Source organism: Lathamus discolor, chromosome 7 (assembly GCF_037157495.1).
Source record: "Lathamus discolor isolate bLatDis1 chromosome 7, bLatDis1.hap1, whole genome shotgun sequence".
Classification (NCBI taxonomy): Eukaryota; Metazoa; Chordata; class Aves; order Psittaciformes; family Psittacidae; genus Lathamus; species Lathamus discolor.
Genome location: NC_088890.1, coordinates 18,521,151 through 18,547,437, shown reverse-complemented (window position 1 = coordinate 18,547,437; position 26,287 = coordinate 18,521,151). Strand labels below are relative to the sequence as shown.

General features: G+C 42.4%; 1 protein-coding gene across 3 annotated transcripts in view; it reads right to left on the bottom strand.

Annotated features, from left to right (window-relative positions):
• Positions 1 to 6,876: 6,876 nt before the first annotated feature.
• The window catches only part of PTPRG (protein tyrosine phosphatase receptor type G), a 407,805-nt gene continuing 388,394 nt past the window's right edge, over positions 6,877 to 26,287 (bottom strand). For all 3 annotated transcript variants that reach the window (XM_065687094.1, XM_065687095.1, XM_065687096.1), the window contains 14 exons: positions 23,858 to 23,954; positions 22,097 to 22,179; positions 21,742 to 21,876; positions 21,373 to 21,507; positions 20,808 to 20,980; positions 20,169 to 20,304; positions 19,686 to 19,832; positions 17,635 to 17,728; positions 15,969 to 16,045; positions 15,412 to 15,540; positions 12,953 to 13,099; positions 11,995 to 12,137; positions 8,892 to 9,027; positions 6,877 to 8,138 (listed from right to left, as the gene is read on the bottom strand). In XM_065687094.1, the coding sequence (XP_065543166.1) occupies positions 7,992 to 8,138; positions 8,892 to 9,027; positions 11,995 to 12,137; positions 12,953 to 13,099; positions 15,412 to 15,540; positions 15,969 to 16,045; positions 17,635 to 17,728; positions 19,686 to 19,832; positions 20,169 to 20,304; positions 20,808 to 20,980; positions 21,373 to 21,507; positions 21,742 to 21,876; positions 22,097 to 22,179; positions 23,858 to 23,954 (1,779 nt within the window). In that variant the 3' untranslated portion in view covers positions 6,877 to 7,991. The remainder of the gene's footprint in view (positions 8,139 to 8,891; positions 9,028 to 11,994; positions 12,138 to 12,952; positions 13,100 to 15,411; positions 15,541 to 15,968; positions 16,046 to 17,634; positions 17,729 to 19,685; positions 19,833 to 20,168; positions 20,305 to 20,807; positions 20,981 to 21,372; positions 21,508 to 21,741; positions 21,877 to 22,096; positions 22,180 to 23,857; positions 23,955 to 26,287) is intronic.

The following is a 26,287-nucleotide window of genomic DNA, read 5'->3' as shown; positions in this document are numbered from 1 at the left end:
CATCTTTCAGATGGGGCATCATTTTAGATCATAAAACCACAGCAAAACGGCTAATGGAGGGTTGTGCCACATTCCCTTCTATCAAGCCTTGGGCTTCCAGCCAGCGGCGCTATCCTTCCAAGACAAAACACACATACCTTCTGGCTTTCTTCTCGTGTTGACTCAGAAACTCTCTTTCAGCAGCTCCTTAGATAAAGGAATGAAGTATTTATGATTAGATACTGTGTAAGAATATCCTGTGATATCAGATGTGTGACCAACAGGGATTGAATTTGCGAGTGACAGACATTATGAGCCAGACACAGACACAGAGAGGGTGAAATATGAAGTATTGGAAACTGCTCCCATAAGAGACATGGAACTGAAATGCAGAATTTGTTCACAATTCAAACCCAGAACATCAAGCAGCAGCAGAGCCGGCATCGACTCCAAAATAAGGATTTCAAGACATAAGGAAGATAACAACTTCAGGAAAGAAAAGCAAGCCCAGTGACTGTCAGATTAATTGAACACAGTGTGAGGAAGAGATTGCTTTGTGAAGTGCTGCCTCTTAGAGCATTACAAAGTCAGAGAGACATCAGAAACATTGATTGGCAGCAGAGGGGAAACAGAAACCACGAATGATCAATAAGGCAGCTGCCAGATGGTGGGGGTGACACATCGGTGCTTGAAGTACTTTGTGGAGCTTGAAGTGGCTAAAGAATAGGAGTGGGACCAACCCATTGATCAGAATCAGTCTGTATGTTGCAGAAGGTTTTGCAAGCACACCTTCTGGCATTTGAATCCATTTAGTACAAATGCTGCCGTTATTTGTTCCTGCTTAGCACGGCTGTAGCAGCCTCTGCAAGCCTTAAAGGCTAAACTCTTTAGCTCTTTATTACAGAAGAACTTGGGATCTCCTGATACCACCAACTACTTCAGGCGTATTGTTAGTAGTGGGAAGTGCTGGTAAATCATCTCTTTGTTGCCAAAGTATTAATGAAATACTTAATGTTTCGACTGGATATAGATCTCAGCCTGGCCAAAACCCCAGCATAAGCACAGGATCCAAGGGCATTTAAGGGGCTGCCTTGGGTTGTCCTGATTTCTGTAGCTGCTACAGAGAAATCTGGTCTTTTGCTGCATTGCTATCCCAGGCGATGTTCCCACTGCCCATCTCTGCCTTCCTTGTGGCTGCTCCAGCAATACTGCTTGTCGTAGCTACCAAAGATTGAGGAAGAGGATTACACCCTTTCTTCAGAAGTGTTCTAAATACCAGGAGACAGACCCCAGACTCTGCTGCATTTCTGCCTCTCCCAGGCTGTCTCCCCATAGTTTCACTAGGCAATGTCCCAGTCCATCCTTTGTTCAGAGGATTTCCTCCTGCCTGTCTTCAGTGGGGTCACACTCTTTTTCCTGTCCCAGAAGAGACAATTTTCAGCCCGCTGTGAATAGGCCGGGGGGAGGTTTCCTTACCTGGTCCTGGGTTAGACCTGCCAGGTTTCTGTTCTGTCTTCTTTTTGCAGCAGGTGGTGGTGACACGTGTTCTGCTTCCCATCAGCTCCATCCCTCAGGCACTTCCTGGACAAGCGGGATTTAAGCAGCGCTTTTCCCCTACTGTTGTTATGAAGCACTATGCACGCCCCTACCTGCGTGTGCAGCGGCTGTCATCTTTAGAGGTAGCGCAGCCAAGCTGGGCAGAGGAGCCTTCCCTGAAAGCCATGCAGAGGGCACCGGGCTGCTCTTGCTGCTGTAGCATTGCTTAGGACATGCCTGGCAGGCAGGGACACAGCTCCCTACCCTCCCACATACACTTCCTGAGCAGCAAGGCAGTTGGGATAGTGTTGGGCTGTTCTGGGATGCAACACAAGGCAGTGACCTGAAACAAGGGCTGTAGAAAGCATGCTACGAAGTCAGGGGCTTTGCAGGAGTCAGGCTGTGCTGCCAGCACTGCCATGTCACACTTGCCGGTCCCCATCTAGTGTCCCAGGCTTCATCTTCTCCCAGTCAACCAGGATGTGGACCATACAGGTCCATAGCAGCAACACAAAAGAAGGCAGACATACAGTGTATTGATTTTAACAGCAATTTTACATCAACGAGCAGTTCCCATTATTGCTGTTTGTCCATGTGCAGGTACTGCTCTGGAGGCTGCGTGCTGGCAGCAGACCTGGATGAGGACGTACCCAACCAACCCAAGCAGTTTTCCCAGAAGAACAGCAGCAGTAACACACACACTCAGCACAGCATCCACATGGGAAGCAGTGTGCAGAGCTGTTGAGGTTTTGTTGCAAAACATCACATTGACAGTGTAATGTGTGCCCATTTCAGTGTCTGCCTTGTCTCAGGTGCAGCAGGGAGGTACAGCCACTAATGTGCTCCATGGGGAGTATTTACTGGCCTCTCTCTCTAGGATTTGGAGCATCTGTCCCTCCCTCCCAGCCAGAGATGGGGATGAGTACTTCTGCTTTGTGTACCACAGCTCTGGGGTTGGTCGAGCAGTGAGTAGATGCAGGCTATCGCAATAAATCAGGTGGAAGCCCCTGTTCCTCCAGGCAGACATCTGCTGATAAACCAGTTAGCCCTAAGGAAAGGCACACCAAAAGAACCCATCAGTGAAGCTCTGAGGTCCCATCTGAGTGAAGTCCCCTTTCCAAAAGGCATTCTGATGGGCCACAACAGCCTGGGCAGGACCAGTGGTGGAGAGGGAAGGGGGTTACTGGCAGCTCACTAATAGCTAGAGACAATTAGAAAGGGATAGTTATCTCCATTGTATGTGACTGAGAGACAGCTCCCAGCTGAGTACTGCTTGGAGATCTGAGATCTAATTAAAGCAGGCCTTGGATCTCATCATTCTTCCTGGATGCCTGGGACCATGAAATACTGACTGGTGCATCTGTTCTGTGTGTGTGTATCTGATGCAAATAAGGAAGAAGTCTGTAAATACATCAAAAACCATACTTTATTTTATGTATAGCAATACAATTTACATATTAAATAACACTATAATAGAATGATTTGATATAGTTTAACATAACAAAAAAAAAAAAAAAAGAAGATTCTTCAAGTTACAAAAAACCCCCAAACAAAAACCAAACCAGAACGAACCAAAAAATCTCCCTCAAAACACTCCCTCCCACCCTGTCCCCAAACCAAACACCACATTTGCTTTTGTTTCTTCTGAATGGATCAATGAGACAAACGTATCCAGTGACTGGCTAAAGTCTAATTCCTATTGCACACACTGACAATGGAATCAAAATAAAACTAACCCCCAACTTGTCACAATCACTGCCCCAAAGGAATGACGTGTGTGGAAACCTTGTTTGGAGTGTGCTGATGGTGTCTCACTACCTGGGTACACAGAAGGTATGTATTCACATAACCACCACAGAACTAGGGAGGAGGTGAAACTAGAAAAAAATTAGCTTTATATGAAAATATAAAATTCTATGATTATATACCATAGATACAAAGTTCCCAGAAGATGCTTATATCCAAGCAACAAAATATTTACAGTTTTAATGACTTTGCTCTTTTAAAAATGAAGGAGAAAAGAAACGAGGAGTACACGTGAATGCTTCGGTCGTTAGAAACAATGGCTGCTCGCTAGTTTCGGATGTCCTAAACACAACACAAAGAGTCACTACCCCAAATGTTGGAGAGTTGTGACGTTGTATAAAATTGACTCGTCTCCTCTTTTGGAGACGTTTTACTCGTAAAACTCAAGACATTTTGCTTGAAATTAATTATCCTCTGTAGAAAACGCTTCCTTTTGCAAAGAGTTAACAAAAACACTAAAAACAGTTTAAACAGCTAAGACAAAAGTAGAGGCCAAATCTCTTCGTTACAGTTCCTTCTCTTTCTTTATGTTTGCATTCCTTCTCCTCTGATAAGTAAAGCCAATGTGGTTCACATTGTTAGAATGGCAACAAAGAGAAGAAGAGCAAAGGGGTAACAGTAAGAGTGGAATTATGTCTGTGGCAAAAAAGAAAAGGAAAAGAAGCAAAGCAATGCAGTGGGTTAACAAATAGGCATTTTCCCTTCACATAAAAATTCACTGGCACTGTCTGAACATAAACTTCAGAACACAAGATCTGATGTCCAAGGACATGGATTTGAGAAAGACTGCTAAATCTTTTAAGAAAACTACATTTCATTTCTTCATTTTGAAATTAAGTTGGTTTTGTTTTGCTGAGAATTAGTAGTTATGTATCTTTGGTAGAATCAATATCTGTGTTTTTTAGCTTTTAAATAAAATACATCAGCTTAAAACCAAAAAGACTGATAAGAAGGCAGTTGTGCTGTGTCATAAAGATTCTTCTCCTAATGTTCCAACATATCACTCAGGGTTCAAGCAATTCAAGCAGTCAGGAACTGGAAAAACAACTTAAATTTTGCAGATCCTGTAAATGATTCCACTAACCTAGAACAGACTCACAGCACAGCGACAGTCACACACAGAATTAGCTTTAGGGTTTCGGATTGTTGCTTTTTCCTGTTCCTATATTAATATTGGAAACAGACACTGTGAAATACCAAGGACAAACGCTGTTTAAATGAACATTCTTTACACCTTGGTCCTGCAGAAGAATCAGCTCTCCCAGACCTTCCTCCTACCCACACCCTGTGTCTGTAGTATGGGGGCATTCGGCTGAGACTGTCACCCATTTCAGATCCTCAGATGACACAGCAGCTTTCCAAGCATTTCCTCTTGAAAAGCTTAGCTGCTTCTTACGGGCTCAATGCATAGAAATCTTCTGTCTTTCACATGTTCTGCGGGCACAGTACATGTGCAAGACATGGAGATATAGTATTTCTAAATGTAGACACACATATGGATGTGCACTTCAGTCCTTTATGCCCTTACTTCTCAGGGCTGGTGCTGAGGAACACATTTCATAGCGATGGGATATACTTGCTTCTCTTAATTTGCAGGCTTGGAAGTTGCAATGCTTGAAAGCCATCCTGACTGAATTCCAACAAGTGGTTAAAGTGGGGAGTGAAGGGGGTTGGTGTGGCAAAAGCAAGGCTGTAGAGTGGGACTTTGGCTACGCACTCACAAGAGCATCTCAGCAGAGCTCTGAAAGGACCTCTCTGAACACACACTCCTTCTGAGTCCCACAGAAAGGACGCAAAAACATGCACCTACTTCCAGTAGGATAGATTCGGCTCTTCCACTCTCTTAATCCTGACCTTTACAAGCAATTCCTAGCTTCATACACTTCAAGCCTAATGCATCACTACCATCTATTGGTTTCCTGACTGTCAGCACAGCTCTTAACACACAGCTTGAGCCCCCTTAAGAGAAAAATCCATGGAGAACTCATAGAACATTATTTCCCCACAGATTAAACTCCAAGCAAGTATTTCAGGTGTGGGAAAATGCCAATGCAAATGCATGGATTTCCAAAGCATCTACCAAAATTCAACCCCCGCAGCCTTCTTGCATTGATTTTTGAAAGCTGTGAGAAGGTAAGGGATTGAACCAAGGATATTCAGGCAGTGCATCACGAACCACAGTTATCTTCCATCATGTCACTGAAATGAAAAGTAATCAGCTGAAAACACTGAACAAATCCAACCCTCTTGACGCCTGCCGTAATCTTTGTGTCACTTCCCTCTTGTCAGGGTTTGAATTCTTAACTTCTCCCTACACCACAACGAGAACCTAAATACTTCAGACTGAACTGATCCAACTCATTGGAGTCCCTTTGTGCAACCAATCGGAATTGCCTGGGGCCAGGATCACTGCTGGGGGCACAAAAGGGGATCCCCAGCCTCTTACCCTGATGCACCCTGGCCAACAGACCACTCAGCAACACCTTGCAGCAGCAGTACATGGAAACTTACTTCAACCATTCTCATTACTGCGAGGTAGTGACCGGAGAGCCAGCCTTAACACCTACCAGACGTTAGCTAACTCCCTCCTTGGGGCTAGGCTGTCCCAGTGCAAAGGGGATGCAATCTACAAAGCACTGTTTTGAGACATTTTTTAGCTGTTGCTGGACATGGGATTTCCTTACTGAAGCCACAGCTATACTGCAGTGCTCAGCATGAGCAGTTACTTGGATCACTTGTATGCAGGGAGGGTTCGAACTGAGAAGTAAGAGGTGACTGTGTAAAAAGCTTGCTGATGAATTCTGGAATACTTTGGTGTTAATCAAGCGTATCTATTCTAGGAAATCTTTCCATTATTAAAAACAGAAGGCCAGATGTTAGCACGTATCAGTTGGCACAGCTCCTCTGCTCTCAGTGAGGCCACATTGGGGTTGTACCTCGGGAGGTTCTGAAACAAAATACCTACTCTCAATATTAAGCAGTTCACTTTCAGCTTCCTTGTGGGTGAAAATGCACAGAGCCTTGCCCAATGGCAGTTATTTCAGCAAGGCTGGACTGGCAGAAATTAATGGGTTTACATTTAAATGAAAAGAATAAAACATGCTGTAACATTTTGACAAGTCCTGAAAAATTCCAATGCATGTTTTGTGCAGTTGAAATCTAGAGGTAAAGAAACTAACGCCGTAGATAAGGGATAGTGCCTTTAGCTGTATACCGAATGTCAGGATAGTTGAAACAGCATAGATCCTTCTTTGCAAGGCAGATTCAGTCACCCCTCCCTACTCAGCCAAACTATGAAGGACAGCATTAGCTTTAATTTTCAGGAGAATTAAGTATGTGCTTACTTAATCCTGTTAAACAGGGATGGACCTTGCTGAACTGTGACCAAATATGCAGGAAAAGGGAGCCAGTGAGGATGTATACTTAAATGCTCCAAACAGTAATTCAATTATTTATGGAATCTAGGGGAAACCACTTCATTGGTGTGGGAGGGATAACACAATAAGCTTGGTTTGTGCTAAAGAATTAGTCTGGCAAAAAAAAAGAGGGAGAATGTAACTTTATAGGTAGTTGTTTTTTATTAGTTTGCTTCACCAGTAAATATGGATCAGTACTTTATGTTTTAGCACTAAAGTATGAAAATTACACACCTGTAAAAATGGCATCTAACAGTTATGAAATTAAGAAACGCCTGTCATCATGTAACATACCATTAGGTGTGAGGTCATAGTCAAGAAATAGTAAGGAAATTAATGTGTTTAAAATATTGAATAGCTTAGTACTGTAAAATATTGCTACCTTCAATATAGCTGAAAACAGGTCTGACTGGGGGCTGGAGTAGGTTTCTCACTGGATTGGCTCTGATGAGAATAAAACCAAAACACTTTCCCATCACAGGGCTGGTTAAAAAGCTAAACCCGACGTATTTCTGAATACATGGGTAAGCTTTGAAATTGTAAAATCAAAACCTGTCACTGCGTCCCATATATAAATTGCATCTAATTTATAATTATATTGTAGGTAATTTATATACTCCATGTGAAGCAAGTATTAGGCCTGTAAAGTGGACAAACCAGCAATTTGAAACAATAGAGAAATAATTGTTTCAGCTCCACAAGGCTACTACACCTTCACTGCAGCTAATCATCACCTGCCAACTTCTGTAGGATGAACACTGCTCATCCGCTCCACTGGAATGCAGAATACCAAAACTGTGACATGATCATTAAAGGAATAAATATGATATGAAGGGGTTCGGTATCTGTTGTAGAAAGAATCCATCTGGCCTAGCATTCGAGATTTAAGATTCGAGGGTCACTGTCATTAGCAAAACTTCACTGCATTTAAATGAAACAGAAAAAAGCGTATGCTTGCTGTCATGGAATGTCACATCAGGGCTTGTCTTGGATTAGAGTATTATAGGCAGTAACACTGATCATATAGTGCAAACTAGATAAAATTGTGTTTCACTGCGTGAAATAAACAGAGGTGCAAATGCTCAGTAGGATACCATTAAGACATAAAATGGCAAAAAATAAATATCAAAACTTTTATCAGTGTAAAAAAGTAATTGGGTTATTGTATAACCTAGAGTCTGGCAAAAAAGGCCTCAAAAAAGTTCACTCAGTCTTCAGAAGTTCTACAAATTAAGTGCCTTTTCAGGTTTCCAATTAGACAAGAGACTCCATGCTTTCTGCGGGATCAGATTCGTCACTGGCCATCACAGCACCATTTTTGTCCAGTGTCATGGGACCGTTTCCGTTTTCCTTAGTGCTGACCAAGCTTAGCATTGCCTTATAAAGAAACTGGTACTGTTCCTGGAAAAGAAAGAACAAGTTATTTAAGCACACGTATACAAATGGCACTTACATGTGGCATTTCCAGGGAAGGTCATGGATATTCATTACCAGAAGCATACATGTAGCAAAGAAAAACACTTAGAGAGCAATCACCTCTGTTAATCTAGTTTAACTTTGTCAACCCAAAAGTCCAGTTTTGCGTAGATTATATTATTTCTGGTAAATAATATGATTTCTTATATAATTATTTAATATAATTTCTTGTATTAAACACTACAGGAGGCTAGGACAATACCTGAGACCAGAGGCCCAGCCCCAGGTTGTTCCCTGGTACCACAGAGCCATGCACATTGAGGCAAGGGTGCTGCTCTCGCTGCACAGTGAGTGAAGAGAACCAGTGTTGAAGCTTTATCATCTCCCTGCAGTCCTAGCTGCTCTGCTGCATCCCTTCAGATTGGTTAAATACCACAGCCTAACTCACAGGGCTGGCAGGGGCATGATGAGAAGCTGAAAGGTCTTTCTCTGCTAGGGCTGCCTGTACAGCAGCACCCTAACTGTATGAGAAATAAGCTTAACTGCAAATCAGAGACTCACAGTGTGGGCTTCAGGGTCATAGAAAGCAACTTACACAATAAAAAGCTCAAATGCAAATTCTGCTTGGTAGTAGAAGCTGTAGGGCTTGATAGCATACACTGTGTGTTTTGGTTCATGCTTTTGGTCACAGATGAAAACCTTGTAAACTAGCCATTTACATTCCATTTAAAGACTTACAATGTCTGTAAATACTCCAGGCCGCATAAGATTTATCATCTTTGCCACCTGGAACACATCGACAGCATTTTCGTTCTCCAGTTGCTGGGACAGAGTGGTAAGGGCACATAGCGTTCCTGCTGACACTGCTCCATACCTGAAAAACCACACCGAAGGAGTAAGTTACTCAGAAACAGACCAGGGGCACTAACACAGAGCCATGAAAATGTTGATACAGTCTTATGTGATTACTGTACTTCATCTCTCTCTCTATTAAATGCTTGTTTTATACTAGCTGATTCTTAGCAATTTTAATTTATAGGAGAGAAATTTGATGGTACACCAGTCATCTCAGGGTATCTGCAGTATTCAATACAAAGAAGTGTATCAGCAGAAGAATGTGAGCAATTTAAAAATACCCAGCCTATAACACTGGAGACTGTAACACTGAAATCAATTCTCACATGCCACATGTCCTGAAAGCATCTGCATTATAGTTGAGCGTATTTTAAATTCATTAGTGGGAGCTCAAGCAAAACAGAAATGATTAGAAAGAAATAAGACTTTGCCTTTTCCTCCACATCTGACAATTACAGAAAGCTAACATGGATATGAGGTGCTCACAAGTAAATGGGGCACATCTCAAAGTACTCCTTAGGTCTGATTCATTGGCAAAGACAACATCCCTGAGCTGGGCACCCAAGAGACATTATGGATTCTGAAGAGTTGAGCTGTGCTGTCATTTGGTAAGAACCTGAGCAATGGTTATGCATCAGGAGCACCACTCACTGTGTCCTTGAGATACTGGTCAGGTAGAAACCTTACTACTGCTGTATCTGTGGGTATGCTTGAACCATATGTGCAGCTGCAGGCAGAAAGGATCCTAAGCAACAGGGGCTTGTGACTGCTTCTGAGGAGCCTCAGCTCTCCTCTGCTCTCCCAGTACTCAGGAGACCAAATCCTGGCTGTGCCATGGGTCTGCTCTGTGACTTCGAGCACGTCTATGTCTAAATGTCCCACCTGTAAAAGGGGACATTGGTGCTGACTTGCTGTTTGAACTGTTTGGAGAGTTAGCTGTACAAGAGAACTTAAATAATCAGCAAGTGCTGCAATGCCATCTTGTATAGTAAGATCACCACTAGGAGCTTTTACAGCATTCCTGTGGAAATCAAGCCATATGCTGACTTAACTTCACATGCTTTTTGCAAACTCAATTTGACTTAGAAATGGGAAACAAATCAGATGACAACAGATCTCCTGTATTTGATGAAAAGTCTATAGGAGAAGCAGCAGAACCATATAGCTGGCTGCGACTTATCTACAGGGAGAGTGGATGAGGTGGCCAGTGTATGTGCCTGATGAGACGCAACTTAAATGCTCCTGAGGGTTCAATGGCCTCATTTTACTTGGGCTGATAACCTCCAGCTCCCAACAATCTGAAGGTTTTTCTCACAGAAAATTATGCAGCAAATCTATTTGCTTACATATGGGCAGTTATATTTAAAAATCTTGACATCTGTCTTGAGTTGGAATATCTGAACTTCTTTGAAATGTTGTTATTAAGTTCATCCCACCATGTACTTCCTAAATACCACATGGAGTTAGTCTCTGCGAATTCATACATTTGGAATTAATCTGCAGTTGTAATTATTAGCGGATTATGTGATATGGTTGCTGCATGTAGTAAAGGGAAATTTTCATTTTCAGCTACATTTGCTTAGGCTCCAATGAAAAGCAGAATCCACATTATGTGTTAGGCTTAAAAATAAAATCATTGAATCCGACAAATAAACCAAAAAAAAAGCAATTTACAGAAAGAATGACTCAGCATTGTTGGGAATGTGATTTTGATTTATTTTTTTTTTGGTGTCTAGCATGAAATGCCCAAATCAATAATAGTTCTAATTCTGTAAAACATAATCTTAAATACTGCAAGAGTAGCAAAACCTCAGACCACCCAAAGCATGAATATTAAAACTAGCCTGGAATTAATCAGTGCTGGCAAAAGGCAACAGAGCTTACACTGTGCATTAGCAAGGCAGGAGGTGGTGGGAGAAAAACCTGTTGCAGCAGCAACACCCTGATGTGAAGCAAAAGCTCTTTCAGCAACAGCAATGCTTTTGCACAGAAGGTGGAGAGTTCCCAGACTTTCCCACTAATTCTGTCTTGTAGCAAGGTCTAATGGACTGGAGCACAGGGAGGTGCAGGTATAGCAGTCATTGATGCTGGCTTAGTGTTCACTCCAAGGGCAACTCAAGCAGTACCAGAAACTGGGCTTCCTTGGGTTTTTAAGGGCAGAATGACTCCAGGAAGTGCTCTGTCCGCCAGGAAAACAGTCCCTCCAATGAGATCCTGCTGGATCCAGGCTCCAGCTTCACTGTAATGGTATTTTGCAGCTCCACAATGTGTGCGAAGTAGTAATATGCAATGCAATATTTAGCATCCTTTATAATTGGGCATTCAAGCATAGCTGGCAAGACAATGCTCACCACTGCACTACAAAAGGAGAGAAGTGCTTGGGCATGCTGGCCTTGTGTTAGCAGGCTCCTGCCCTCCCACTTGGCACCATATGGGCCCCTTAGAGGGTTATGGGGAAGCAGAAGGAGGGAGAATAAATCTGCTCTCTAAAAACCTGGGCCCTCTGTCACAAGACAGTTCTGCTGCTCATCCTGAGACACAGCTGAGCAGAGCTTGTTCCATCTTACACTGCACATTAAACCCGAGCTGTTAGGCAGGAGCTCAGGCCGTTTTGAAACTGGCTTCCATAAGCCCGTATTGGGCCTTATCTAAACCAGGGCTCTGCTGGGTTCTGAAACAAGCTGTAGCATTTGTATGGGATACTTCAAGGTGCAGAAGAACCCAAGATACAAAGCAAACACATCCTCACTTTCTGAGTCCACCTATAAGTATGACGAACTTAAAAACTGCACTAAGCAAAGTGTATTTAGCCTCAGATGCCAACTGAAAACTCAACCCTGTAAGTCTAAATATTCAGTTCCTTTTCTCTAGACCAATAAACCCCATCCACTCCATGCAAGAATGGATATCAGTCCTAACAAATATCCTATAGCTGAGTAACTCCTTGTACAATCTGCACATAAATGGGAGAAAAGAGATGACATACTCATCATGAACTATGGTGGGGCCATCCCTTGTTAAGGCCTCTTCCTTGATTACATTGATAAGTTCAAAGGTACTGCTTATGGGAGCATCTGGGTTTGGCCATTTAGGACACTGAAAGTGGCGGACTTCCAGAACGTAGTCATCCTGCAATGAGAAACCAACCTGGCCATTAGCTACTTTAGTTTCACATTTATCTACTCCAGGCAGAAAGAGGGAAGAGCCTCACTAAAAACTGAAGAGATACCTTCTTCTTCCACACAGTTTATATAGAAGGAAGACAACAGACACAAGGCTGTAGCATCTCTGTAGCAGTTAATGCCCTAAAATCATGCAACTCTAACAAAATGTTTAGTTGAGAAATGATTTTGTATTTGAGTTCAGGGCTTATGTCCACATAAACCTCTCTCAGAGCTCCTGTAGCTCTACAGTCAACCAAGAGAAAAGCAACCAAGGAATTCAAATTTAAAAGGGCTTGCAAAGTGATGCTTTGTAGCAAAATCCAGCTGCAATCTGGACAGCAGACTAGAGGCAGGTTTATAGCCCAAAACCAATGTCCTTACACAAAATCCCTTAATTAAGGTGCCCAAAAAAAAAGCTATAAGTTTATAAATATAACCTGAATTTTATAAGCAAAAATAGGACAAGAAACCTTGGTTGTCCTTTACAAAGAATAATTAAATCTATTTGTGCAATTTCAAAATGTAAAAACCAGTGTTTTCACTTTCAAATAAGACAAACAATTAATACTATGGTCTTAATTAGCTAGAAGAATCTATCTGGAAGTAGAAGTGAGATGGAGAAGGAGCCAACGAGAATACCTCTCCCCTGTGAGCAACATGCATGCACATGCATTTACCAGTAAATCATCAAAACTGTTTCTGAACTCTGCTTCCATATTTAAAGGACATCAATAACATTCTGGTGAAAAGCCAAGACCCACATTTGGAGGTTTATTTTACCTGGGTTGCTTCAAGGATAAAGTCATGGATGATAATTTGCTCTTCGTTAGAGAGGCACAGTCTGTCTTTGCTGATAAGGGTCACAGTAAAGGCCTCACAGTTCATGGATTCCTCGCGACTTGGCCAGTACACAAACTCATCTTCTGCCTGAAGGAATGAAACAACACACAACTACAGCCTTCCAGACACCTTGTGTGTGTCTGAAAAATCCAGTGGATCAAAAAATTGGTTTGATAAATAGAGATGATCAGTAGCTGACCTTTAAAAACCATCTCTGTCTAAAACAGATTTACTGTTAATAGCTGCCAGATCCTTCCTCTGTGTGTCCAAACAGGTAACGTCTACTTTTTAATTGGTTTCATAGGGAAATGGTTATCTTAGCTCACTCATATTAAACCTTTATATTGTATCCCAGGTTTTATTACCTCCTGTCTACACAGTTCTGTTTAGAAAAAACATCACTGATCTGTAAAGATTAATTGCTTATTATTATTATTTAATTTGTGTTTATTGTGGTCTAATCCAAAACTCAAGGTCTGTGGGCTAGGTCTACTAGAAGACTGATGGACACTTTTGTAGGGCTTGACTTTTTAGGAGCAAGGGGAGGAGGGAGGAGAAAGGAGGAAACCCAAATGTTCTTAGCCTTGAAAAACACACTGGCTTAACTTCATGCAAGGTCCTCAGAAAAACTCATCTCCTGAAGGGACACTGTAAAACCTCAGCGAGACTGAATGGTGGAGGAAGTTCAGTGCTGCAGTCGCCTAATTGACAGGATGTAGAGAACAGACTGTCAAAGCTTTTCTTTAAGAAAAAACTGTGAATTCTTAATTTACAGCAGAGAAAGGAAATTAGGCTCTGTCACCACATACCTGCAAAGCCTGTTTCTTCTGGCTTTAGGAGCCTGTCATCCCTGCAGTGTAAGCACAGAAGCTGCTCTGGCAGCATGTACAGCACTGCACGCTTGTGTCTGAATAACCCATGTTAAACTTGTGAGAAAACATGAACTACTAACCTACTTCATCCCGTTGCACCCCGGAGCACATCTCTGAAACAGGCTTCTTTCTGTGGGCCTGGAGACTCAATGCACGTGATATGCAAGATACTGTTGAGCTTTGGGCCTTAAATGTTTGTTCTGAAAATGGGACTTGGGGTCCTAAGTCCTCTGGGTACCTTGACAATCTGCCCTAAATAAGCAGAAGTGCCAGCACGCAATGTAATATGGCTGAGAAAGTGACAGGTCCTTATGCAGAAAGTAGTGTGCATTATCACCTCGTCCCTTGGTATTACACATTCAGCACCTTGCCACTCAGTCCTGTGCCAGCCAACACAAGCCATACTAACCACTCCGCAAACACATGGGTTCCACTGCCCCGCAGGCCAGCCTCCACCTTGGGAACAGTGGAGATGAAAGAAGGGACCAGGCATCCTTGCAAGGGATGTGGCTGAATCCGGCATTCCTCCTTTACCCTTTAATCACTATTGTTCTGCAGAGCTATTCCATGTACTTGTAAAGACAAGATCAGCCTCTTCATTTCCACCTGACACACTTTCATTTCATTAGAGCTTTCTGATTCGATCTGATTGCTCTGAAGGCTCTTCGCCTTGCAGTGCCTGCAGTCCCTTTCATCGCAAAGCACGCAGGAAGCATATTGACTGCTGCCTCTTTAGTAGCCCCTCATGACTGCTATTTTCCTGCTGTAATGAAGGTGGTTTCTTTTCCATTCTCGTCTGTAACCATCTATTCACCTCGGTGATGCATGCATGAAAAAAAGGACTGTTTAGTTCTTTATCCTTTTCAACACGCCCTCTTGAGACGTGCTAGTAAATCTGGAAGTAGTGATTAGCATTTCACCAGGGTCTCCTTACTCTCTCTCCCTCTGTCTCATTATTTCCACTTAAATTAACATATATGTTTGCTTTTCACTTTCATCAAAAATAGCATTTGTAACCTTGCATAGGCATAGTCTTGCACGGCCTGAGCTTTAAGCCCTTGGGCAAACAAGCAACTATTCTACTGCCCCTGCTTTGTATTTCTGCTCCTCCCAAAGTCCTTACCCATGTCCCTGGCCCCTCAGTAACATCGGTGTCTTGCACCCTGCCATGCAGGCAGCCCTCAGGAGCTCTCACAGAATAATGGAATGGTTTGTGTTGGAAGGGACCTTAAAGCTCATCTAATTCCATCCCCCCTGCCATGGACTGGGACACCTTCCACCAGACCAGCCTGCTCCAAGCCCCATTCAGCCTGGCCTCTAAGATGTTGTCATCACCAGTGGGCTGCTTGTGAGTACTGTGATCCATCCAGCTCAAGATGTCTTTCCCAGGGGTGAGTGCAGAAAGGGAGAGCAAACATCAAGCCCCACGTCTCAAACCTGTCTTTTTATAACAAGCTATAGAGAAGTTTGAGAAGGTAGCTCAAAAATTGGCTGCAGCACCATGCAGGGAGGTACAGCTTAACTCACCAGGCTCTGGTTGTCCGGCAGCATGACAATGATCTGTGCATTGTGGTCCCAGATCATTCGCCAGAAATCTTTAGTCGTATGTGGCAGCGGATGTTGGGTTATGATGAACTCGTTACTCCTGTAGTAGCCCTTTTGCAGCAAAACAAACCACATGGTTACTTACTACTTTCAACACTTTTAAAGCATTAATTTAATCTTTGGGGGCACATAATGACCCTATTCCATTTTATTCCACAATATTTTCACACACGCTATAATTTTATAATTCCATTTCCATTCTGCAGAGACCCTGATGTTTTCATTTACTCTAAATCCCACTATTTATTTGACTCTATCTTATAGAAATACACATTCCACCTAAATGCACCTAGTATTTAATTTTTTTAGGCAACAATCTTTAATAAAACACAGCTAATAGCTTTACATTATGGGGAAGGTGTTAAAATCTCATCTGTTAATACACAGCCATTACATACAGAATTAAGACAATTACAGGCATCTGGCATTTAGCACCTTAGAATTGATTTTACTTTGTAATTAGGTGTTGGCTTCCTCACCATGATATAAGAGGCATTAATGTAATCTGTTCCCTTCATTCCAGGCAGTGGTGCCAAGCCCACTCTAGCACGCTCAGCTGTGAGATTAAAATGAAACAGAAAGAAAAAGGAAAGGTAAAAACAAAAAGATCAAAGTCTGGTCATGGCACAATGCAGAAAGTAAGAATTTCTCAGATGTTAACAAACCAAACAGCATGCAGCTCCCATCTCCCGCAGGAGCAGGCCAGCACTTTAACTGACTTAAAGCATCGCCTGCTAACACAGGATATAAAAGAGAATGTTGCACAATATTCCCACAAGGACAAAGTAATTTCAGGAATCAAATTTTACTATAGCAAAGATTTTCACAGCAGGCTGAATTACCAAATAACAGTATATGCAGTGATAACAGGGAATTTCAGGTAATTCTTGACTGTAGTGTTCCATTTGTCTCCAGCAGCACACAAACCCAGCTGATTTATTTTGTTATCCCTATCACTCCACAGCACCACCATCATTCACTCCTCCCAGTTGGAGGGTGAGAACCTCCAGAGACAAAACCCTTCCCTAATGGCTAACCACCCAGAAGTGCGAGTGTGTTCTTCAGCAGAGCTATACATCTCCGTGTTTGAGGGCTGGATTCAACAACATCCTCAAACCAACTGACAGGCCCCATGTGCCAGACTGAAATCACTGCAGCAACAGGATACACAGTGCAAAGCCATATAGGTTATTTCTGCCCCATTCGCATTTGGGTTTAAGATAGATCCTGATGACTTTCCTTTCAATTAACAAACTCCATGTCTGTGTCATTGTTACTTTGTGCTAAGCTTATAGAATAATAGAATGGCTTGGGTTGGAAGGGATCTTAAGATCATCCAGTTCCAAACCCCCTGCCATGGGCAAGGACATGTCACTAAACCATGTCACTCAAGACTCCATCCAACCTGGCCTTGAACTCTGCCAGGGATGGGGCATTCACAACTTCCTTGGGCAACCCATTCCAGTGCCTCACCACCCTTACTGTAAAGAACTTCTTCCTTATATCTAACCTGAACTTCCCTTGTTTAAGTTTAAACCCATTACCCCTTGTCCTGTTGCTATAGCTCCTGATGAAGAGCCCCTCTGCAGCATCCTTGTAGGCTCCATAGCTTGGCTATCATCTGTCCTGTATGCCCTTGGTAATGTGATGGCAATGACGTTGTGCCCACGCTTGGTTTGCTCATACTGCCTGGCAGCCATGCAGAGAGTCCATATTAATGACTGTGAAATTGTGTCCTTGGGCACTAAATACCCTCAATACCTGGGGAAGGCTCAGAGGCAGAAATTGAGTGTAGTAGCTGAATTACAAACAACTTGTGCCAATCACACTGGGAGATCTCACCTGAGTGGAGAGCAGTATCAAAGTAATTCTCTCAGTATTCCACAGATTTATCCCCTACCTAATAATTCAAATTCTTAAGCACTTCAAATTAACATTTCTCTTGGACAGTATATCTGGCTGACACTGTCACTATTTTCTTTTGTTCAGTTTCATCAGGGCAATTCTGAAAGACAAGACAGCCTGGCCTGAACAAAAGATTACATTTCTCCTTCCTAGTGGCTATGCCTTTTCATGCATAAAACCAGGAGAATTCAGTACAGAAAGTTATGCTAGGCAGTAATCAAACTAAAGATGTCATCTTACATGGCACAACTGATGAGTTCCTGTTCTTCTCTTTGTTGCAGTCTTTCTGAGCACTGAAGCATTCCACGTATTTTGCATTACACTGTGTAACCAGCTGAAAAAGAATAAAGTAGTAAGTCAGTCCTCACAGTGCTCTAAAGGAAGACAGGAGGTTTCTTTGCCAACTCCTGTGAAAATGCATTAGCAGAAGAATAAACTACATTGTTAAACTTGTTTAAACTACTCAAGATGCCAATGGAAATCATCCTTTTCATACAACATGTTTAATGGATAAAAAGATTTCTGCAGCTCTCAGCATCGAAACATCCTGAAAATGAAGTTCCATTAAAATGTATTTTCACTGAACACGACATTTAGGTATCTTTAAGAGTATATTTCATAGACTTGCAAGTATGTTCAATCAGAAGCAGTTCTCAAGGAAGAAGAGCTAGAAAAATAGAACAAAAAACCCTATGTTTTCTCCCAGAATAAAAGCCAGATCATTCCTGTAGAATCTCTTTTTCTGCCAGGCCTTTGGGGAACCCACCAATGATCTGAGGGATGCCATGGGTTACATTCTCTGGTCTGCCAAGTTCTTTCTGAGCTGCTTAAAGGCACAAAAAAAGATATCAGGGAGGCAGATTCTATTTGAATATTCACCCAGATTCTGCCAGAGCAAAGAGAGTGAAGGTGGCTTTTTCATTTCCTGCACTAGCAACTCATTACTCAGCGTAATTTTACTCTAAGATGGTTGAATGTAAACCACTGTACCATGAGCACAAGTCATTTTCTGCCAGCTCTGTGGCAGCAGCAGAAGGGAGAGACAGATCTAATAATTGCTGCTGGTCACATCCCAGTTTCAAATGCACTCTAAACAAGACAGCACTCACCTCACTGTGTCCTGGCACAGGCCTCATTAGAAGTTATGGGGTTTCTAAATACCTGCACAACGTTGGTAGAGAAAGTAATTTCTGAAATTGGCACTCAAGGTACTGAAAGTTTGCCACAAGTCATCAGAAGACATCTTAATGTGTACATTTTATATGTGTACGTTTATACTTATACATATAATCTAGACGTATATACTTATACATATAATTTTTTTAATAAGAAATCCTTTTCTCCTGCTGCATTTTGTGCGTGTATTGCTTGCGCTTGCACTTGTTTCTTTAATTTAGTAATTAAGCATCTGGAATGTCTTGACTGATGGAGGAGTACCGAGATTTCTGTGAGTGAATTCAGAGAGGAGCCTGTTTGGTTTTTGAATAGCTTGGCACCTGGTATAATTCAATGGTTTCAGTTCCTTGGGTAGTTATTGAGTGAGTTTAGCTGTGAAAACAGATGTCATGTATAATCTTATCATACACAGTCTCACAAAATATTTTTAAAGGCATTCAAATAAAACGTAATCAGAAAATCTCAGGTTTCAAATAGGAGATCTGAGCAAAAAATAAATTAGGCCAGGATGAAATCAGCTATGACAAAGCAGGGAAAAGCAGCAAGCACAGCTAGTAGCAATGAGAAAGGCCTATTGTGTTTCCTGGTCTTAAAGCATTTTTCTTAACATAATAGAATCACAGACTAGCTGGGGCTGGAAGGGACCTTAAAGATAATTTGGTTCCGCTCCCCTGCCATGGGCAGGGACACCTTCCACTAGACCAGGTTACTCCAAGTCCTGTCCAACCTGGCCTTGAACACTGCCAGAGATGGGGCAGCCACAGCTGCGAAGAACCTTATCTCATGTCCTTCTCCACATATATGCAGGAGAGCCATAGATTGGAAGAAGACTTCCAACCAAGCTAACCACAGACTCAGGAACACCCAAGCCCCTGTGGGACCAGGGAGACTAGCAGCACACTCCAAAACAGTGTCCATGCCCCCCTGCTCACTTTTGCCTTCAAGAGTTTAAATACTGATTTCCAGCAGCGTTAGCTGAGACTGTGGAGGACAAAACTTCTGCAGCTGCTAATGAAGCGTTCTGACTTGGTTCCTTATCTATGACAACTGACAGTTGAAGACAAACCATACAAAAGAGAGTAGGGAAATTAAGTCCTTCTGGATGGCGGTGATACCTTGAACTGTTTCTCTAGTCGCGTCTTCCCTCCTATGCCAGGTATGAGGATGCTGTTAACATAAATATGCAGCTGGTTTGCAGACACTTCAGTCTCCTTCCCAAGGATGGCTTCCAACAAGGCATCATGAATAAAAATGTACTGCTCCTAGAAAAACAAGCATGTCATGTAGGCACTTGGAATAAACTAAACAGCTGGCTTTAACCGAGGGGTACAGCACACTACAGGAAGGATGTGCAAAACAAGGCACCCATGCAAGTATGGCCAAGTCCAGAATAAGCATTTACAAGTGTCACATGTACAACTTTCACTAAGTCAAAAACCAGATCTGAAGTGTTTGGTCTATAAGAAGAGAGACATTCCGGAGCAAAAAGTGCCAGTGATACATTACATTTTTATAGGGATGTAACAGAAAAAAGTTTTCTTTTCGATTACAGCATAAAACAGACATGGCTTTAAATTCAAGCCTGCTGCAATTTTTACCTCTGTCTGGACGAGGTAGTTGCGCTGTGTCCTGATATGTTTCAGGAAACCCAGGACATTTACTGTGCTTTTGTCTTTTATCTGTTGCAGCATACTGTCTATCACAATGTAGGTGCCAGTTCTGCCAACACCAGCACTATAAAAAAAAACATAAGAGAAACCCATATAATACAGCTAGATGAAAGCAAATGATTGCAACAGCAGAACTAAGCAAATGTTCCTGTTCACAGGCTTTCATGTTTCTGTTAGCCCCAACCATGAAAGTTTCTCAGCAAAATACTTCATTTTTGGGGAATTTTACCAGTTATGTATTTCCTCTCTTCTGTGGGTATCTCTGCTGCATGATGAGGACGAATACAAAAGAAGCCATCACGCCTGTGCCACCAAAGCTGGGCTCACAGGCCAAGACAATCAGGATGGTCATGGATTTCTCCTGCCCCAACACTTGCCCCTGTCTCCACTGCTGTTGTTACTGGTACTGGCTGGAAGAAGCCATACAGACATCCACCCTGTACCAACATGCTGCTATTCTGGGCCACCACGGTTGCACCAGCCTGTGTTTGTCTTAGCTGGTGTGTAAGAGCACTTGCTGTGCACTAGGGATGCTTGCCATGAAGTAGTCACTCACACCCATCATACCTGCAGTGCACCACCACTGGTCCCATGTCTGGGGTTCTGGCTGCAGAGGATCTCCTAACAAAGGTCAGCACGGGCAGAGCATACTCGGGCACACCCATGTCAGGCCACTGGGTGTAGTGATACTGAATGACCGTCCTCTCGTTCTGCCGCCCTTTGGGGTTTCCTTTCTGACCCTGAGTGCGAAGTGTGCACAGAAAGAACAAACAGATTTGGGATGAGAAGCATGGAAAGAGACTCAATGCTCAGCCGAAAAACTGCTGGATTCTAACAAAAGAAATCTGCAGCTCTGCCTCCTGCTAGGTGGAGACAGAGTTCAAGGAAAAATCCATGTGGGAACAGGTAATAACAGCAATGACTGTGACACCAAAGCAGCAGTGAACTTCAGAAAAAGAAATACAGGTTAAACCTTTCACCAGGTTCCTTGTAATGCCGGCTTTGCTTACTTATTTCCCATCCACCTGCTGCTTTGACTTGCCTATGCAAACGCCGAGTTTTGCTCCTGTGTGCCTCGCATCCTACACAAGCCAGAAGGCCTCTGGGTGAGAACACTGAAGGCTTTACTCACCTTTCTCAGCTTTGTGTTCCTGACTGTGAAGCGGCGCACAGTGTAGCAGGCATGAATGTTTGTGCTCTTCAGCGTGACGATGATGTTCCCATACTCCTCGCTGTTCTCTGATGGCCAGTACTGATCGCATTTCCTCTGAACAAAGACATAGTCGGGTGGGTTGGCTGAGGCTTTGAGCTGTTGCTTTACATTTGTATTTAGAGCTTGTTAAAGAAGTAAAACCATGGCTAGCTATGTATCCTTCTGTTCTGTTAGGTATATATTATACATCAATATATATCATATCCCAAACCATTAAAACCAAATTCTGCCCCCATGATTCGGGAATGCGGTAAGAAGCAACTGCTAATAAACTAGAAAATCTCTTACTCTTCCTTTTTCAACAAGGTTTGTGATCATGACAATGATTCCAGTATTTTGTTCCCAAATCATCCTCCAGAAATCTTCAAAGGTAGATTTTAAAGGTCCCTGGGTAGCAATGTAGGCTTTTGCTTTGTTGTAACCCTTCAAAGAAAACCATAATGCCAAGTGAGATGAAAGCAGTATCATGGCAGCCATATCAATATTTTAAAGGTAACAGAGAAAGGTGCCTTTCTCAGAGAGAGGAGTTCGTAGCAAAATTTTCAGGTGAAGTTGGAACACACAACCACTTCACAAGCAGCAATACTCCCTCCTTGTGGAAGGATTCAGAGTCAGAGAAATCAAACCAATTCAAACAACTTACATCGACATAATTAGCATTAATGTAGTCACTGTGCTTCGAATCTTTTCCTGGTAAAGACCTTAGCTTCACCCTGCTGTGATCATCTGCAGGATGAAAAACAGAGCATTAAGAGAGCATTAAGGAAACACAGCACAGAACTGCAGGTAAACATTCTATTTCCTAGGTACTGCAGTAGCCTTTACTCATACACAGAAGAAATTAGCCTTGGATGGGAGGCGAGTGGGAGATGGGAGTATCTGGTCTTGGTCACCTGCTCATTGTAGCAGGTCCTGAGTCTTCACATCCCTTAAAGTATGTGGTTCTTGCTGGGACAGCTTCTCTTTAAAAGACACTGGAGCCCTAGGAGCACAATTTCTAGGATCATGCACATCACACAGTGTAGTGTGATTCCAAGAGCCCCACAGGGCTGTGTAACACCATGTGGAGACAATAGCTTGGCCCTCGCAGGCATTGCAGCTGCCCTTGCTTGGCTCAGTGTCTGAGATCATTATCTTCCACTGCTGGGCTCACACAGCTCTACTGGCTCTGGGATCTGAGTCAATGTTCTTACTCCTTCACCATCCTCATCACACCAAGAGGTTAGACTTTAGGTTACACTCTTTAGCTTCTCTTTTTGTTCCACCCAAATGCTTGACTTTGGCTTAAATTAGAGAAAATATTGCAGTCCTTCTGCTCCAAGGCAGCAACATTGGGCTGGGTGGCATTTCCAACTCATGTAGAAATGAGACACTTGGGCTAACTTTAAGCATGAAGAATGTGGTTTCAGTTGCCTTCCTTAAGTGCCTCTCAATAGAGAGAGTAAGGTTCCCCCCCCATGGGCAATCTGGAGGACTGGAATGCCTGCTTCAGTTCTCCTCCAATGGTACTTCTCCCTCTGTGCCTAGAGGGACCAGACATCTATGTTTAAAATCAAAGTTGAATGAATCCCCTTGTCAAAGGCCACGTAACAGCAAGTCTTTTACAGGTCTGTGAATTGGTCCTTAGCTGGCACCTTGATTACATCTGAGAATCTGTTAGAGACATCGTTCCTATACTATCAACAACATTCCAGATTTATTGCAGTTTATGAACACTGTGAACCTTTTATCAGTGGCTCCATCTTTGTAGTTCAGTGACTGCTGCATCTGCCGTTCATTCCAGATCAGAGAACAATATGGAAGAAGCTACTGCTTTCCATCCCAGACCTGCAGTGATTTGCATTCTAGAGCAGAGCCCAGATTTGCAGTTCTCAGAGGAATACAGGCAAAGCCTGCACTGTGCTACAGAGATCACTGTTTGTCCAAGTCATACACACAGCTGAAGCAGGCTGAAATACAGCAGATGTACTCTGTGAGATTTAGCACCTTTGGGGTTATAAAGGAATCTCAGGAATCATCAATAAAACTCTTTGCTCCACACTATGCAAAGGCCAGTTCTCAGACATTAGCAGGCAGAAGAGCTCTGATCAATTTATCCCAGTTATTCCTCCACTTAAGTTCATACCAAACCGGTATTTCTGAAACTACTTTTGGACCATTAAACTGCAATGTATTTTAGAACAAAAGTTGGAGTGAAATCCAGAAATGAAATCCAGAGTGACAGAGAGGTCAAAACATCCTTTGCCTTTGGTAGGGAAATTATCTCCCAGCCATACTTGAACATGTTTATTCACTACTGTGTAGTAAGGTAACTTGAAGCTACCTGCCTTTTCCAATCACACACAGACACACTGTGAGAGGAGAGGGCCTTGATGCATTGTGCTTACAGCCAGTGCTTACTTACAGGCTAGGATGTTGATGTATCTGTTCTTGTGCTTGTTGTCGGGGTGGTTGGAATGCTCTGCAGTGATGTTCATGTCAGCCGTGCAGCGCTGCACTTCCTAGGCATGAAAAATATTCAAACACGAAATGCATCAGTTCAAGAAAATTGAGCTTTATCTTCTCTTGCAGCAGCTCAAAAATCCCACATTTAAAGTACTGATATCTTAATTTTGGGATAAAGCACAGTCTTCCAGTATTGTCCTGTATGATAGGGTCTGCTCAAACAGAGCTGTGTTAGCTGCTGCCAGGTGTACAGTTATGCTCCTCCCCACAGACTTGGTGACAGATGCACTTTGAGCACCCTGAGGATCAACTGTCTCCTCTGACCAGCAGTCCATCTGTCTTCTGGACTGCATCTCCTGTGATGCTTTACTCTTTCCCTCCTTGGGAAGGGAAGATAGAGTCCTTTAAAGGCAAGAGTGGCCAGTGCAATGTAATAAATTAAGCACAAAAAGCATTTCAGCACAAGACTGAATGCTGGACAACTTCTCTGCTTATAACCTCTCAAAAAAGGGTTTCTGACATTTAAGTTTGGCGCTGACCTTTTGTTAGTTGTCTGCAGAGAGATGCCTTTTATGAAATATAAATAAAACAGAACTCTGAAGATAACAGCAAATACTTTGAATACCACCTCTGGGACACTGATTAACAGCCCACAGTACAATGAAAAAGATAAAAGGTTGTATTCATGTATTTATACATTTACAAAGCAGAAAGAGACCAGGCTTGCCAAGGTGTTTAGAGATGCAGAGTGCTGTCTAGTTGAGGCTGTAGGTTAGATACCTAACCCTCATTAATACTTTTAGTTCTTACTTACCTCTTACTTTCATTGTCCAAAACAGAATACAGGGCTATTAGAATGGGACAATGGAGGGTCTTTTCTCTGACCCCAGAGAAAAGCAGCTATTCCCATTGGCTAGGCTGTCCTGGAGTGTTACACATTTCAGAGACTGTCTTACAAACTGAATCACTAAACCTCATGTGGGCTGCACCTCCGAGATATATTTTCTACTATTTATTTAACCACAACCTTCCTGCATAAACTAAACCCTTTTTTATCACTAAATATTTGGTTAAACCTCCAAATTTTTGAAAAATGTATCAATGGTTGGAGTTTATAAAGTTGTGGAAGAAACTACATTTATTCAAATCTTTTGTGAGTCCCAGAAATCGCACCTAATGGTACCAGTTTTCCCCAAGGATATATGGGGAAGCGCCAAATTACTTTGTACTTTAGGCTTTAAAAATAACAGTATAGAACCTGCCTGAGAGGGAAAGTCATTAGGAGCTCACAGCTGCTACAAAGATCACAAGCTAAGTGACAGAGAAAAATTATCAAGAGAAATGCTATACAAACAGCAGATGTAACAGAGTTCAGCATTATGCAGACATTTCACAAAGGACTTGCATAGCAATTTTGATCCCTTCCCCACCATTTACATTTTAAAAGTGCAAAGTATACTAAAACCTTGAACGTTTTACAGCTTTTATATCCACATGACACTCCCAAATAAGAATTGCTTCTCTCTCTCTTCCCCATCCTCCACAGGGAGAAACATACTATGCTCCAGGAGATGAGCTGAGCAAAGACAAAGACAAATCAAGCCAAACTCCCAGCTGGCCCTAATAGAATTTTCATAGTTCCATTTCTATCACAGAAATAAAAAACACCATTAAAGTGTGCGCTTCCCCTAATTCTACCTGTCAGCTCCAGTAAGCAAGGGACTTCTGATTACACAATGGGCAGGGTCGGTTCAGCTGAAGTCGTAACTGGAAAAGCAGCATTACTTATGAGTTAGGTTGATGTAATGTAATTTCATTTTACCTTTTCTCCTTCGCATTTAGAAATCATATAACATCACTGCTGCACCACTGTAGATTGCTCCTAAAAGATACCCCCTTGCTTCTCAAAAGCCTCACATCAAACTCTACATCCCTGCATCACTACAGAATTATTTGTAGAAGTTATTATCATTGAAATATTTATGCCAGTTGCTGTAGAATTTAATACAGATGAATCCAATAAGGTGCTGTGGAGAATACTGTAACAAGCTAACAAACTTAATAGGGAATTACCTCCCTGCTAAGGAATTTTCTCTGACAGTTTAAATACTAGATAGTAAATGTATCACTTTCTATTAAATTCTATAGGATTCTTCCATAAGGGAATTGTTGGTGAGGTTAATCATTTTAATTAACCTTTTTATGTTGATGCTGACTGTTTTCTCAACTGAACATGTTCCCAGCTGGCCAATATAAAGTTAATAGAAGAGGAAGATTAAGCTAAGACAGTGAAAAACACAGCAGTGGAAAAGAAGGTCTGATGCTGTGAGAGCTGATTAGCTGAAAATGGCTTCTCTTGACACGTAACTTTCCAAGCGATTTTAATACT